The sequence below is a fragment of the Neovison vison genome, chromosome 14 (genome assembly GCF_020171115.1).
Source record: "Neovison vison isolate M4711 chromosome 14, ASM_NN_V1, whole genome shotgun sequence".
Lineage (NCBI taxonomy): Eukaryota > Metazoa > Chordata > Mammalia > Carnivora > Mustelidae > Neogale > Neogale vison.
Genome location: NC_058104.1, coordinates 5,930,187 through 5,947,249, shown reverse-complemented (window position 1 = coordinate 5,947,249; position 17,063 = coordinate 5,930,187). Strand labels below are relative to the sequence as shown.

General features: G+C 43.3%; 1 protein-coding gene across 3 annotated transcripts in view; it reads left to right on the top strand.

Moving 5' to 3' along the window:
• The window catches only part of RNF216 (ring finger protein 216), a 143,921-nt gene that overhangs the window by 40,394 nt on the left and 86,464 nt on the right, over window positions 1-17,063 (top strand). For all 3 annotated transcript variants that reach the window (XM_044233867.1, XM_044233865.1, XM_044233866.1), the window contains exons 7-12: window positions 87-251; window positions 7,412-7,526; window positions 11,432-11,571; window positions 13,340-13,390; window positions 14,321-14,458; window positions 16,192-16,340. In XM_044233867.1, coding sequence (XP_044089802.1) covers window positions 87-251; window positions 7,412-7,526; window positions 11,432-11,571; window positions 13,340-13,390; window positions 14,321-14,458; window positions 16,192-16,340 — 758 coding nt within the window. The remainder of the gene's footprint in view (window positions 1-86; window positions 252-7,411; window positions 7,527-11,431; window positions 11,572-13,339; window positions 13,391-14,320; window positions 14,459-16,191; window positions 16,341-17,063) is intronic.

The window sequence follows — 17,063 nt, the reverse complement described above, 5'->3', positions numbered from 1 at the left end:
AGTTCTTAAAATGATGCCCCTTGGTGGGAAATGCACTATCTGGCTTCCTAATGTCATACCCCCCACCCCCTGCCTTCTCGTTCCAGTCGCCTGAGATAGACTTCTTTGATTACTCTCAGTTGGTTCCTCTCGACCAGCGCTGCTTCATCCAGGCTGCTGACCTCCTGATGGCCGACTTCAAAATGCTCAGCAGTCAGGACATCAAGTGGGCCCTGCATGAGCTCAAAGGACACTATGCAATCACCCGAAAGGTGCTGTGCTTGGTCTTCTGGTGGGGTCACACCTCTTGACTGCTTCTTCCTGTGATAACAGAACGAAGAGTTCAGCTTGTGGAAACTGGGATGATTTATGATAGCAAAGCACTAAGGAGTTTGTCAGGGTGAAGATAAATAGACAGAGGTATTTACTGATCAGGAGGAACTAGATGAAAAGAAATCATAGTTTAGAAGCAGGGAAGTTCTGAGGGCACCTGGCTGGCTCAGTCAGTAGAGCGTGTGACTCTTGAACTCACAACTGTGAGTTCCACCTTGGGCATGGAGCCTACTTTAAAAAAAAAAAAAATGTCTCAGAAAAGCAGCAGGGAAAGTTCTGGTTGGCCCATGAAGACATGATGCGTAATGAATGTTACTGTGGACGGCAAGATGACTAGGAGTGAAAAGTGTGTTCCAGTGCCCCTCCTTGCTTTCCTCTCCAGCTGGGAGCAGGTCTCCTGATGAATGTGGCCTCACCCCGAGTCTAGGTCCCTTCCCCCTTATGTGGCCAAGAAGATCCAGGCAGCTGTCAACAAACTCGTCTAATTGTAGGTTAATCTTGGGAAAATTACTGTGAGGGGAACACAGTTAGTGCCTTCTATTTCTGAAATCTCATTCCTCATGCCAAATAGGGAATGCTGTGTTGTCATTGAAAAATGAATGAGCTCCCTCCCCCTCACCCCCCCCAAAAAAAAAAAACCAGCGACCGCAGCTTGAGGCCTTCCTAGCATCTTTATTGCTCCAGAGGTTCCCAACACCTTTGCCGAGCTCCCAGGGAGCCCAGATTAAAAGGGAAAGGACAGTAGTAGCAAGAGGTGGCTCCTGTGGCCTGGAGGGTGGGTTGGTCCTATTAGCAATGTTCCTGCGACTGTCCTGGGACCAGTAAAAGGAATTTGACTAGCAGATGCTTCTCCCTGTCATCCCACAGCCCTCTCATTATTTGGGTGGGAAGTTGGTAGGATTTTGTGGTTCACCTCTTACTTACATCTTCTTTACCCCTTTCTTTGTTTCTGGTCTTTTTTTTTTTTTTATTTTTTTTTATGGTGTCTTCTTGTTTTGGTGAGTAGTTGGGAAATTTACAGCATTTTAAAATGGGGTTGGGGTGGGCTGTTTGAATGAAAGTGGGCTGTTTAAGGGGCAGTACTATTTGGCAGAAGCTAAAACCTGTTGCATTTAGTTAGAACTTCTCCTTGCTGTATGCAGATCATGCCCAGGGGTTCTTCCCTGTGGACAGTGATGCTCTTGTGGACTGGGCGTGGGAAGCACACCCAGAGATGTTTTCTAATTATGGCCACAGCACATCTTCCCTGTGCCACTCCCCAGACATGATGATAGCTTAGTCTCCTGATATATATATATATATGCATGTTTACTGGAGACCATCACATTTCCCTGGATTTTTTCCTTTTGTGTTATAAACATCAAACACATGTAAAATTAGAAATTGTACTATAATGAGCCCTGCTTACTCATCACTTAGCTTCCTCAGCTCCTGCCTGGTTTTTCGTCCGATGTGGACCCACTTCCTCCCTCCCTGACTGTTTTGTAGCAAACTCCAAGAATTGTTTCATTTTCTTTAAATCCGTAACTATTTCAGTGTTAACCTTTAAAAGATGGATTCTTTTTTGAAAATCAAAATACCAGTATCACACCTTAAAAAGTGATGTTATTAGATATCCACTCATTTTGTTCAAACTTCTCTGGATCTGTCAAAAACCTTTGGTCATACTGAGTTCCAAGTAAAAGTCTTTCTTGCAGTTGGTTGATAGGTTAAATCTCTTAATCTCTTAATCCTTCCCCCTTTACTTTTTCTTGCTGCTCATTTATTGAAAAAAATCAGTTGTTTATCTTTCAGGTTTTGACAGTCTAGATTTTGCTGACTGTACCCTGTGGCATCATTAACTGGTTCTTTGGTGTACTGTATTTCTTATAACTTGATAGTTAGATCTAAAATCTTGATCAAACTCAGGTTTAATTTCTGTCCCCCCCCTTGAATTTTAATTCCATTTCTGCCAGTTGGGTCTTTGACTTTGAGCCTGTGTCTTGATCGTGCCGGGCTTCAGTTCTCTTGGTAAATAGTGGATTTTTTTTTTTTTTTAATTTGTCAAAGAGAGAGCACAAGTAGGCAGAGCGGCAGGCAGAGGCAGAGAGAGAAGCAGGCATCCTGCCAAGCAAGGAGCCCGATGCGGCTCTCGATCCCAGGACTCCGGGATCATGACCCGAGCCGAAGGTAGCAGCTTAACCGACTGAGCCACCCAGGCGTCCCAATAGTGGATGTTTTACATGGCTTGTAGGAGAATTAGATGGGATACAGTGTAGAGTGAGCCCAGCACAGTGCTTCATGTGTATGAGGTTTCAGTGAGAAGTTCCCTTCCTTTGCACTTCCTTCCATGTACTGAGGAACAGTTAAGCCTCTGCATTTAGAAATTTCCCAGTAGCCCACCTTCAGTGTGATCTTAAGAGTCAGTCCTTAGAGTAATATTACAAGACCACATTCTCTGATGTGGCCTCCTTAGGTTCATGGTGCTGAATTCACTCTAGAGGGGCCCGTGACCTGAGGACCTGCTCTGGTTTGTTGCCAGCCGGTGGTATCAACATTCATTTTAACAAGGAGCTCCTGCCATGAGTTTTAATAATGATCTGTTCTGTCCAGTTAGAAGTTATTTATTTTTGGGAGCACTTTGGTCCCTACAGAGCTAACAACCAGAGGAAACATTACTGCAGCTGCACTGTGGTCTCCAAGAAACCTATGCATAGGACACATTCACGAAGAGCTGAGCTAACATATCTGCAACCACACACGCACTGGGGGCAGAGTCTTCCTATACCACCGGCTTGGTGGTACTCTAAGGACTTTGATTTTCATCAAAGTAATATATGGCCATAAATTTAAAAATCAGTTAGTGCCAAAATGCTTATTTATAATTTTTTAAACCACAGGCTGAAGCCCCCTTCTTCACCCTCTTCCTCTGTTTTCCAGACATAACTCGACTCTTAATCTGTTTTTTTTTCCTAGTACTTATCTCCACATTTATGAACACAGGCTTATCCTTGATTAGTTTCAGAAATTACCTTGGTTCTCTTAAGGTAGGTGGGGCTCTGGATCTTACACACCCATACACACTACCTTTTCAATATACAGTTTTTGTTAAATCTGTTTTTAAAGTTTTATTATTATGACTGTGGAAATATTCACTGCTGGGGCAAGTAAAGTACTATGATAATGTCTCCTTTCTTGAATTTTCTATCTTTCTTGGAGTTAACATTGGTTTCCCCCGTCTTTTCATTTACTTTTTTTTGTTTTTGTTGCTTTGTTTTTTGATGCTGTGGCTGACAAGTCTAAAACACTGTTCTCATCACAGTTTGCCTGTTGTCAAACCTGTCCATCAACACTCAGTTCGTTTTTTTCCCTTCCTCCTCCATGCCTGTGTATAGCTTTCCACTTGGGAGTGCCCTTTGCCTTTGGACAAAGTTTGATCCTCTTTGTTCTAGATCCTGACTCCTTTTTCTGTCTTGGTTTACACACTCACACTTAGCTTATAGTTCCCTGGGTTGAAAATTATTTCTCCACCAAGTTTCTCTTCAATAATCCTGCCACAGATTCAACTGTCTCTTTCATTCAGACAGCACATTGAGTGCCTACTATGGGCCATGCCCTGGGAGAGTCACGGTGAACAGTGCAAGGCTCCTTCCCTTGTGGAGCTTAATACTAGTGGACAGTGTTCTCTCTTTAACTTCTTCGCCCCTTAACTTCTGTTCCTCTGACATGTGCTCATTCTGAGGGTCTCCACTTCCCAGCCTCCCCAGATTTCTCTCCTGTGTACTTTAATGATCACCTCAGTCTCCTTATAGGTGACAATGTCTGCATTTTTGGACCTGACCCTCACCAGGCTCCACAGAGGAGTCTGTGCCTCTTCTCAGCTTTTATTTCATCAGATGCCCATTGTAGTATTTCTAGGTCATGCCTTAAAGGAATTTTGGGCATTGTCAAGATATCCTAAGAATCTTAGCAAACTATATCCTTGGTTCTCAGAACCAGTACCTTGAGTGGGGATTTGATTTGTGAATGTGAGCAAGCTGGAAGGAGAAATACCAGATAAGTGAAAAAGGAAAAATTATCTTCGATATCTGTTGTTCCTGTGTTCCTCCTGGTCGGTTTTTTTTTAGTACTTTTTGATAGTTATGTCCTGAAAACAGTGGCATCTGTAGAACACAGATTAGCTTCCTTCCAAAGAGCTTTCAGTCTATTTGAGAAGATTAAAGGGAAAAGAAAATTAAAACGGTGTGATGAGTGTTACAAAAGAGTGAATAAATGTACATGAGAACACTAGAAAAGAAAGTGTGGATGTCATTTGAACAAGGTCTTAAGGGAAAGTTGTTTTCACTAGAGAAATCTTATGTGCAGAGGCAAAAAAAAAAAGTAACCACGTGCCTTTGAGCAAGTAGGTATGAATTTATAACTAGCAGTTCTTGAAAGGGAAGAACTCTGATTTATAATTATATTTGGTCTATTTAACTAGATCTTTAGTTAATATTAAGTTAAGGGGCGGTTGTCATAACTACTGAACTAAGATTTTGGAGTCTCCTTTACTTGGTCAGCCTCATTTGTTTTAAGATACAGTTTTCCTGACAAGGGCCACTATGGACTTTTTTCCTTCTAACTAGAAATAGTATTTAAATGGGACTACGGTAATGACCTCATTTCACCTCCAGACAAGAGGGTGGTGTGGTTGAAGACCCAGTGGGCTACCAGGTAAAAGTTCTGAACTGAGTTCACATTCCTATTTCATTCGTTACTTATAAATGACATCTACCCTTTAATCACCTTATTTGTAAATTTAGGTTATTTTAACCTGTCCTGCTTTTAGAAGATAGCCCTGGTTCAAGGATGGAGTGTTTACCTCTAGGTAAAAATGATAGAAATTAGTGGTCTTGCCGTGGAGTACAAACATGTCACTTTAAGACTGGTACCTAAGTGTTTGTGGGAACAGATAGTCAGAGGGAGGATCAGGGAGATGGAGAAGTAGTAGGATGGCTTCGACTGTCAGCCAGCCCTTGGTGGGTTTCCTGACCCGCTCTATGAGGGCAAGGCGATGTCAGAGAGAGGAAGGAGCCTTAGTGCTGCGACTGGCCTGAGTTCATATTCTAGCTTTAATTAATTTGACTGGGGCAGTGTCCTTCTCTGTAAGCCTCGCTTCCCTCTGCTGTGAAAGAAGCCCTCCCTCAAAGGGTTGCTGTGAGAATCCCATGACCTGAGGGGTGGCCATACCCACACAGGATGCTTCATTCCCAGAGGCGTGTAAGCCCATGGCGATTCCCTTCCTGTTCCCAAACTTAAGAACTTTGGGAAGGAGGGGATAGAGGGTAGATGAGGGTGCAGAGATGATCTGTCCCTCTTCTGTAGCTAAAACACTTGTTTTCTTTTGCTTTTATTTTATCAGCGGGGGACACAGCTGTTTTCCTAAGATAAACATTCAGAATGTGACTTACTGGCAACATTCCTGTAACACATAGATATCCCTGTAACCTTTTGTTATTCACCGAAAGTATGAAATGCAAACCCCACGGGTTGCCAAGGTTATACCCCGGGCTTTGGCCACCTTCTGTGGCCTCCAGAAGCCCATCCTCCAGCGGAGGGGCTGACATGAAACAGAATCAAATAAGTGTATCATTACTATTATCAGCATTTCAAAGAAAAAAGGTACTCAGAAAGAGTGTAGCCCGAGGACCTTAGGGTGGACGAAGAGGCTCCAGGAAGGCCTCCCTGAGCAGGAGACATTCAAGCACAGACCTGAGTGTTGTCTGAGTAGGAGTTTAGTAAGTGGGGTTTGGGAGTGTCCTTTCCTGGAATGAGGGGATACTGTAGAAGAGCTAAGTTGGAGGGAAAGGATCATTAATTCAGCCTGGGAAGCATTGAGTTACCAGCCTGTTGAGTGAAGCTTGTGAGACATCCAAGTAGAGAGAATTCATTTGGGTGCTTGAATGGCCAGAAGAGGGGGAATCATGAGGGTCATTGGCACTTGCAGGGTGACCTCCCCAGCCTGAATGAGGTAGGCACAGGGAGAGAGCCGAGGCTGCCTGGAGGCCTCCAAACGTGTGAAGACCAAGTGGAGGGAGGGTGGCGAGGAGTGGGCAGAGAGGAGGCAGGACGCCAGGTGCCGGGAGCAGTCAGTGTTAACAGTACTGCCGAGAGGCCAGGTGAGATGAAGACTAAAACATAGGGGCTGGAGTTTGCCTCCTGTTACCAAGGAGATGAGCTAATGGAAAGATGGGCTTCGGTGCCTGATTGGAGGGAGCTGGGAAATGCACGCAGGGTGAGATGAGCAAATATGGGCAGGTGGCCTCTTCAGGCAGTTCCAGGTGAGGTGTTGTCGCTGGTACCTGAAAAGGGAAGGAGGCCAGGGAGGAGGGATTTTTTTTTTTTTTTTAAGATTTTTTATTTATTTATTTGACAGAGACAGCAAAAGAGGGAACACAAGCAGGGGGAGTGGGACAGGGAGAAACAGGCCTCCCGTTGAGCAGGAAGTCCGATGCTGGGTTCGATCCCAGGACCCTGCGATCATGACCTGAGCCTAAGGCAAATGTTTAATGACTTAGCCACCCAGGTATCCCCTCCCTTTTTTTTAAGATGGCAAAGACTTGAGCATATTGAAATGTCAGTTGGAAAGATTTAAAAAAGAGGGAAGCTCAGAAGGAAAGGAATTATCACTGGCATAAAACTTTTGCCCTCCAGTGTGCTGTACAGAGAGGGGACACAGGTGAAGCCACAAGGAATATGGCAGTGTTGGTGGAAAGTGGATGGGAGAGTGTTGGCCAGAAGTGTGCCATTTAGGGTATGCCTGTAGAGTGTGACTCGACAGCCATCTGTTAAGTGGCCCACCCTGCACACAGCCGAGACAGCTTGCCCACTTGCTGTTTTCTTATGTTGCTTTGTCAGTAAGCGTTGGTTCTGCCCTTGTAGCAGTTTGTGAAAGTCAGAAAGCGAAAATAATGAAAACACTCCCTGTTCATTTTGCTGCAGCCTGTTTCTGGTAAGCTGTGCAGGGGAGCTAGCTGAAACTGAGAGTCAGAATGAGATTTGGGGTTGCCGGGGTTGCCTGGGTTTCCCGTATTCTTGTGTCCCATGTACAGCAGTAACTTTTCTTTTTCTCAATTTTCAGGCCTTTTCTGATGCCATTAAAAAATGGCAGGAGCTATCACCAGAAACCAGTGGAAAAAGAAAAAAGAGAAAAGAAATGAATCAGTACTCTTACATAGATTTCAAGTTTGAACAAGGTAATAGCCAACTCTGAATTTTGCCAACTGTGTGAAGCAGCTCTGTGGAGCCCTCTGCTTCCCACACAGCCCATAAAGACTGCTGTGGCATAGCCACCCTGCCAGGCCAGCCCAAGGACTGGCTGCGTGGCCTTCTCTGGTGACGCAGCCATATGTTTAGGAAGGGCTGTGGTTGCCACCCTCCTTCTTTCTGCGTAGGGTACGCTGTGACCGGAACATCGTGTACAGTGGCAAAGAACTCATGTGTGGGAAAGTGGGGACACTCTCAAACTGGGGGGAGTGGTTTGATAAGAATTAGCTTTATCTTTAGGAAAATTACCTAGGCCAGAGATTGATTGCTCCCTGCAGAGGGACCGCTTGTGCACCTGAGAGAGTGGCTTCTGCACAGGAGCAACCAGCAGCTCCTAAACAGCCACTAGTGTGCTGAACATTGTGTTATTGATGACGTAACTGCCGAGAGCCGTTCCAAAGACGTTACCTTGGGTCTAATCCCCACCCCCAGGGTAAACGTGTTAAATTATACATCAAATCTGATATGAGTTGCTTGTGTCTGAGGAAAGAGCCCACTGTCACTTATATAGATTGTGTCATAAACAGTAATATTTTCCTTTTGTTTTCTCTTACGTGTCTTTCTCTTAAATCAGTGCTTAGTTATGTAACTTGATTTCAGGTCTAAATGGAAAATCTGTGGGCTAACTGTGGAGTTAGAAAGTTCTGGGGGTTCTGAGCTCCTCAGGATCTAAAATGAAACCCCTAGGCTCTGACTCCTGAGGTCCCCAAGCTAGTCTGTGGCGCAGCGCTCTCCTGCCATGACACTCGTACAGGTCTGCCAGAGAACGGGAAAGTGGGGGCAGTGTGTAGGTGGTTCTTCATTCAGCTAAATTTATCCGGTTTAGACTCGGCATCCCAAATACATAGCCGTTCCATATTTGTTTCTGTCAGTGATAGAGAATAGAAAGTACCACTTTGCAAAATGGTTCACTCCCTTGTTGGTCACCTCTATCTTTTAGAAAATTCTTTTCTATCAGGTCAAAATGTACCTTCCCAAAATTTCTTGCCATGGGTGTAGTTCTTGTCTCTGAAAAGACTTGGAATCTGTCTGTTGCTCCTTTGTCTTTCTGAGTGCCTTTCTCTGTGTGTCTCCTTTAGCTTGTCAGAATCTTTGAAAGTCTGGGTGGGCAGGGTACTCCAGATGAGTCTGCTGTGTGGAGACAACTCTCAGCATTAATATTTACGGCTGACAGATACATTTAACCTTCCTTGACAGCAGTTTACAAGTATAGATCGTCTCAGAGTCCTCCATTTGCTCCAGGGATCTAATTTTTCACCTCTTCGGCCATTTTTCCATCCAAGCACCACCGTTTGGGTTACATGTTGCTTGGCTCAAAGAGGGAGTCAAGATTCTCCCTCCACGGTCCTTTCAATGGTTTCATGAGCTGACCAGTAGACCGTCTTCTCATGAAGAGTCTGGGTAGAATCTGGATCTAAACTGAACATCAATAAAAAATGCAACATACTATCTCTCAAAACTGACCAAGAAAAAAGACACAAATTACCAGTATCAGGAGTTTTCACCCCTTACAGGGCCTCTCACCATAGACCCTACAAACAGCCAATGCAGAATACTTTGAACAACTTTACACCCATGAATCTGACAACTTAAATGAAATGGACCAGTTCCTCAAAAAACAAAATACCAAGACTTACCCATGTTTAAATAGATCATTTAGATAGCCCTGTAGCTCTCAAGGAAACTGAATTAATAATTTTAAGTCTCCCAAAAAAGAAATCTCCAGCCTCATTTGGTTTCACTGGAAAAGACTTCTTAAAAAGTTTAGAAGAATTGGGCGCCTGGGAGGCTCAGTGGGTTAAAGCCTCTGCCTTTGGCTCAGATCGTGATCCCACGGTCCTGGGATCGAGCCCCTCATCAGGCTCTCTGCTCAGCAGGGAGCCTGCTTCCTCCTTTCTCTCTGCCTGCTTCTCTGCCTGCTTGTGATCTCTGTCTGTCAAATAAATAAAATCTTTAAAAAAAAAATTTAGAAGAATTAATACTAGTTCTGCATAGTAGCTTCTAGAAAATAAAGGAGTAGGGAGCACTTTCCAACTCATTTTATGCAGTCAGTATTAACCCAGATAACAAAAGCCAACAAAGACAGCACAGAAAACTATAGACCAATGTCCCTCATGAATAGGCATGCAAAAACCGTTAACAAAATACCAGCAAATAGGAATTAGCGATATATAAAAGAATTATGTGCCATGACCAAGTCAGGTGTATTCCAGGGGTATAATAAGGCTTATTTAGTATTTTGAAGAGCAATCAGTATAATCCACCATATTAACAGGTTAAAGAAGGAAAATTATATGACCGTGTTAAATGATGCAGAAAAGTCATTCTAACAGTATTTAACACCTAATCATGATTAAAACTCAGGAAATTAGGAACTTGAGAAGAGCTTCTTCAACTTGATAACATCTATAAGAAAATCTAAAGCTAATGTTATATTTAATGGTGAATCCTTTTCCCCTCAGTCAGTAATGGGGGAAGGATGCCATCTGTTTACTGCTGTTCAACATGAATTGGAAGTTATAGCCAATGAGGAAACTCCAAGGAATCTACCGAAAATACATCATCTACAATCATTAAATAAGTTCAGTGTCATTGCAAGGTATAAGGTCAACCTGAAAAAACTGATATTTCTGTATACTGGTAATCAGCATGTGGAAATCGCAGTACAATACTATTTAAAATTACTGCCTCTCCCATTATTTAATGTTTGGTTTAAAGCTAACAAAACATGTATAAGACTTGTGATTTAAAAAAAACAAAAAACTAGAAAACACTGAAGAAAGAAACCAAAGGTAGATGTCAGTGGAGACCTGTTTTGTGATCATGGACAGGAAAACCCAGCATTGTAAGGATGTCAGTCCTCCCCAAATTGATACATAGTTCCCAGCAAAACTTTCTGGTAGCTATAGGAAAGTTTATCCTAGAATTCTTATGGAAAGGCAAGGTACTAGACTAGCCAAAATTTTTGAAGAGAGTAAGTGGGTGAAGTGTCAGGAGCCTAATAGAGTAAATCTTGAGAAAGCCAAAAGGAAGAGACCATGAAGAAGAGACTTTAGGGAGTGAGTAGATGATCTGGGTAGAACAGACAGTTTTCTAGAAAACATAAACTACCAAATGCACAGAAATAAAAAAGCTGAACAGGCCAGTAGCGTTGTCTGATCTTTATCATTCTGTTATCTTTTACTCTAAATATTTGTTACTTATTGTAGATTTAGGTGCTGCTCTTCCCAGCTTTTCTGTATGAAGGTTTTCAAAGTAAAAAGTTTAAAAAAACATTCATCAGACACATGTTGCCTTACCAGAATGGCTACGATTACAAGCTGCCAGTTATAGGTGATAGGGACATGGTATGACACACTGCCAGTGGAGGGAGCGTGTAAATTGACACAACTGCTTTGGAAACCTGGCACTATTTTCTAACGCTGCAAATATGCCTATCTCTGATCCAGCATTCCCACTCCCTCATGTGTGCTCTGCTGAATTGCAGACACATTCAACAGCTCTGTTCACAGTAACCCAGAACTGTAAACCCAGCTGTCTTTAGTAGAATGAATAATAATGTGTGGTATATTCACACGGTGCCATACTGCCAGGATAGGAGGGACCTTCCATTTGGAGCGTAACAAGGAAGAAGAAAATGAAAGTCAAAATATATGCATGATAAGTTAGGGAATGGTAAGGGGCTGAATTTTCCCGAACATAGACTACATTACTGGAGTCAGAAATGTACTGTTTGGGGATACATGGGGGACTGAGCCACAGGAGCCTGGAAGGGACACCCTGAATTCCTCGCAACAGTTGTCTGCATGATTTTGCATTGTCATATGCCTCCTAGGTGACATAAAAATAGAAAAGAGGATGTTCTTTCTGGAAAATAAGCGGCGACATTGTAGGTCCTATGACCGGCGTGCCCTTCTTCCGGCTGTGCAGCAAGAGCAGGAGTTCTATGAGCAGAAAATCAAAGAAATGGCAGAGGTATGAGGATGGGTTTGGGTTGTGTTTCTGACATTCTGGTTTGCTCTTAGGACTTAGTATAAAACTGCCCTTGAAGATTTATGTTGTCTTAAATAACATTGGTTTAAATAAACTACTTAAATAATACTGGTTTAAATAAACTACTAAACTTAAAAAAAAAAAAACTGGGTTTTGTAAGGATATTGACTAAAGGTCACCATTTTATAAATTAGATGCATGTTAAGAGAATTTAATTTGGAGCTTGGTGAACATGTGTATTTCACCTCCCTCAGCCTTTAGTAATGGAGAACACCAGAGAGAGAGCCCACTAAGCTCTTCAGTTCTTCCAAATAAACTGTCAAGTGTGCAGGGCGACCTGATAGATATACTGGTGGTTTACTACATATTTACTATGTGTTTACTGCGTGTTACTACGTATTTAACCCACTGAGCCACCCAGGCACCCCTGCACTCAATGTTTAAAAAAGAAGTCTGTGAGGGGCGCTTGGGTGGCTCAGTGGGTTAAGCCTCTGCCTTTGGCTTGGGTTATGATCTCAGGGTCCTGGAATCGAGTACCACATCAGGCTCTCTGCTCAGCAGGGAGCCTGCTTTCTCCTTTCTCTCTGCCTGCCTCTCGCCTACTTGTGATCTCTTCCAAATTAAAAAGAAAAAAAATCTAAAAAAATCTAAAAAAGAAGTCCGTGTTACCTAAAAATGCCTTTGATGAGGGGCATCAGCTCAGTCCCTTAAGCATGTCTCACATTGTGTGTGATCTCAGGTCTTGAGATTGATCCCCGCCTCCCCCTCTGCACTGGGCATGGGCCCTGCTTGAAACTGTCTCCTCTCCCTCCTTCCCCCCACTGCATGTGTGTACGTGTGCGCTCACTCGCTTGCTCTCAAAAAAATAAGTAATAAGGGATGCCTGGGTGGCTCAGTCGGTTAAACTGCTGCCTTCGACTCAGGCCATGATCCCAGGGTCCTGGGATCGAGTCCCAGATTGGGCTCCCTGCTCAGCAGGGAGCCTGCTTCTCCCTCTCCTGTCTGCAGCTCCCCCTGCTTTTGTGCTTTCTCTCTCTCTCTGTCAAATCAATAAATAAAAATCTTTAAAAAAATAAAAATTAAAATAAAACTGCTCTCTGTGCCATTGTTTGCAGTAGCGGTGTGGATTTGGTTATTCTCCTTGATGGACGTCCAGGGTGGTTTCCATTGTTTTTGCTATTAGAAATAGTGCCATGGTGAATAACCCTGAGCATCCCGTATTTCCTACTTCTGTCCCCTAGTATCTTTGGGATACATCCCTAGAAGTGCCTCAGGTGAATCAAAGTACCTAAATACGTAGGTAATGTGTCACATAGTGCCAGGTCTCGTCCATAGCGCTTGCATTGGTTCGCACTCTGAGCAGTGTGCGGCAGTGCACTGGTCACCCGCCTCGCCGACAAAAGATGTTGTTAAACTTGGTTTTTACCGTTTGGTTTATTGTTTGCTTGTGCTATTCTTTGCTATTCAAAAGTGTTTCTATATACTTATCTTTTCACTTATTCCTTCTGCAGTTTGAGTGAGATTCAAGAAAGCTTCTCTTATATTTTCTAGTATTTGTTTGGTTTCCGTTTTATATTTAGCTTTCTCGTGAATTTTAAATTTACTCTGAGGTAGCTTTTTAAACTACTAAACTGTAACTGAAGAGATCATTATTCATAATCGAGTTCTTTTACGTCCATGGAAATAAATGCTAAATGTTTGTGTTAACTTTGGTAACTTTGTATCTGCTTGTATTATTTTTATTCTTCAGCATGAAGACTTTTTGCTTGCCCTCCAGATGAATGAAGAGCAGTATCAAAAGGTAGTTTGAAATTGCACTAATTCACTTATTCTGGGTATTTACATGACCTGTTTTCTTTATCACATTTCCTGGTGGCAAATTGGTATCCGTGTGACTCCCTGTTCATCTGCTGGGTTTATGGTTCAGCCAACTTACTGTGGATGCTTGAACTGTCGCGGGTGCTCCTGATCCCAGACTGGATCAGAATTGAAGCACAGATGACGACATAGTTGTCGCTCTTTAAAAAAAAAAAAAAATTAAAAAGCATTTCCTAGAATCCATCGAATAGACTTTTAGAGGAAAATTCAGAATTCTGTTGTCAAAAAGTTAGAAGGAAAAGATGTCGTGTTTACCCTCAGGACCAGGTGGCTCTTCTCCTCGCTCTGCCGTCCTTACCTCGCAGCCTTTTCTAGGTGGGGATGGCCTGGGGGCTGGGTCTGGCTCTGCCAGTGGGAAGAGCAGGTTTGCTGGTGTTCACAGTATGGGGGGTTGCTGCTCTAGCTGGCTTTGTAGTCCAGTGAGATACAGTGTGGGTTGAGACACAACCCCCTTACACACCTGCTTTCTAACAGGGAGAACAAAGTCCAACTTCAGAGGCTTTTTGGGATGACATCCTTTATGCCACTTCCTGACTCTCACAGTCCTATTACCATCTGAGTATAGATGTTATAGTTCTGCTGACACCATGGAGCTCATGATAAGATCACTTTATACAAAGGATGACTCCAAAGAATAAAAACCCATGAAAATTCTCACTGTCTTTAGTTATGTATTGATATTTGTACTAGCACCTCAAGCTAGATTTAGAGAGCCGAAAACAGCTCTTCGTTGTCTTACGGCTTCTAGAGGTGACTTCTGACCTCAGCATGTGTTTGGAAATGGGGGAATATGAAATCTAGCTGCCCTTCTGCTTCAGTGCTTAGCATCTCATGTGTCTCCGACGGCCCACAGGACGGCCAGCTGATTGAGTGCCGCTGCTGCTACGGGGAGTTTCCATTCGAGGAGCTCACTCAGTGTGCGGATGCTCACTTGTTCTGCAAAGAATGTCTCATCAGATACGCCCAAGAGGCGGTCTTTGGATCTGGAAAGGTAAGACTCAACGGAATATGTCCGCACACACAGGAAATGTTTACATAGAGTATGAGACATCTATAGACGAGTGTAAATGCCTCGTGGAATTGCCCTTTCTGGAGTGAGGTAGAGCTTTTGAGACATGCTGGTAAGTGTGTGATTCCTAGACAATGCCTGACTGGTGTGATTGTGTTGGTTGTAAAGCAGAGCAGATTTCTTCTTGGAATGGCACTGTTCCTCTGTGCCCCCATGCCTACTCCAGGAGCACCACGACTTCTTCACTCATCGAACCTTTTTTTTTTTTTTTAAAGATTTTATTTATGTATTTGACAAAGATCACAAGTAGGCAGAGAGGCAGGCAGAGAGAGGAGGAAGCAGGCTTCCTGCTGAGCAGAGAGCCCAACGTGGGGCTCAATCCCAGGACCCTGAGGTCATGACCTGAGCCAAAGGCAGAGGCTTAACCCACTGAGCCACCCAGGAGCCCCCCTTATTGAACCTTTTTGTAATAAAAATTAGATCCTTACAGCTGTTTGAATGAGAGTGCATTGTTGGGCTTTTTTTACACAAAATTTTTAAAGGATTTTATAGTTGTAGTTAAATGAATAACTATTGGGATGCCTGGCTGGTTCAGTCAGAATAGCATGTGACTCTTCATTTGGGGTTCATGAGTTCAAGCCCCATGTTGGGTGTAGGGACTACTTAAAAGTAAATAAGGGAACTTTAAAAATAGACAAAAAAAGAACTAAAAGCTTTTAAAAAAGTAACTGTCCAAGATCATATTTCTCTGTCCGAAGTTAGTGTCAGTTGATACCAGCATAACATAATACGAAAAGGTGTTTTGTTTTGTCTTAAAGGATGCTTAAAAACCAGAATTACTCTTCATAAATAACTGACCAGTAATCATTCAACATCAGTTATTCTAAAGTCAGTTGCAGTTTTAGTGAAGATTGGAGTAACCATTATGAGCAGAATAATTGTCCCCCAGAGATGTCCCCATCCTCATCCCAGAACCTGTGGTTAGTTACCTTACATGACAGAGGAGAATTAATTAAGGTTGCTAGTCAGGTGGCCTTGAAACTGGGAGAGTATCCTGGATTATTTAGGTGGCCCAATGTAATCACAAGCATCCTTAAAAATGGATGAGAGAGGCAGAAGAGGCAGAAGAGGAAGTGAGACTGATGTGGCTTGGGAAGGACATCTGCTGATGGCTTTTGAAGATGACGGCCAGCGCCCACTGGGGCAGCTGTCCTAGAGGCTGTCTTCCTTTTTCTTGGAAGAGTTAGTCCCTTGACTCTATCTAATGGGGTTAGGATCAAGACAGAGGCTTCTCAAACAACCCCCTTGGTTTTAGTCTGTATTCCTGTCCCCTCTTCTATCACTCGCCTTCTGCCTTCCTTGAGATCTAGCCGTCCAGCCTTTTTAGAGTCTCTGGAGAAAATCAACTCACTCACAAAAACCACCTTTTCAGACACTGCACCATGACCTTCCTTGTCGCTCTGCTGTGGTTCGGACTGATAGAGGCCCTCTGGTGCTGTATCATAGATGGACTTTGTGGGGTTTTCTCACGGTTTCCTTGTTTTGAGCATGGCCTCTTTCTTAACTACTGTTTGTCTGCTTCCTGTTGAGGGATGCATTAAACCCCTGAGGCTTTTGTTTTTCTAAAAATTTGGTTGAGTTTTTTTTCTTTCCTTCTTTCTCTTTTAATTTAATTTTACCTTTTTTTTTTTGCCTCCTGCCCTTTATAATTCCAGTCAGAACTCAGCTGCATGGAAGGCAGTTGCACATGTTCGTTCCCAACCAGTGAGCTGGAGAAGGTGCTTCCCCAGACCATCCTGTATAAATACTACGAGCGGAAAGCCGAAGAAGAAGTTGCCGCAGCTTACGCCGATGAGCTTGTCAGGTGAGTTCTCAGAATTGGAGAGTGTTGTTTGTCACCTCATTCTTTGTTATGAAGACTGCCTGAATGCTTTCATTAGACAGTGAAAATCTCTAACAAAGTTGGATTTTCCAGGTCTTCTGGTCTTCTGAAGAATAAGGGGATAATTTTATTAATGGGAAAATCCACATTTCACATTTTTTTTTAAAGATTTTTTATCTATTTATTTGATAGAGAGAGATCACAAGTAGGCAGAAGGCAGGCAGAGAGAGAGGGGGAAGCAGGCTCCCCACTGAGCAGAAAGCCCGATGCGGGGCTCGATCCCAGGACCCTGAGATCATGACCTGAGCCGAAGGCAGAGGCCTAAACCACTGAGCCATCCAGGTGCCCCCACATTTCACATTTTGACTCACATTCCTTGGTACCTCTTAATCACTTGGCTTATAGGTACAGTCATTACACATTGGGTTGGAGGATGGAGGAAGGGTGACATGGGCAAGGAGTTCTCAGAGAGGTAGGGGTCTATCTTTATTGAGCAGTTTGCACTGAGGCAGGACCCAAAATGGCACCTGCATTTCCTGGTAAGAGCCAGCACAAAGGAGAGCCTCAGTCTGTGTTTTGTTTTATTTTATGTGTTTATTTTATTTTATTAAAGATTTTATTTATTTATTTGACAGACAGAGATCACAAGTAGGCAGAGAGACAGGCAGAGAGAGGAGGAAGCAGGCTCCCTGCTGAGCAGAGAGC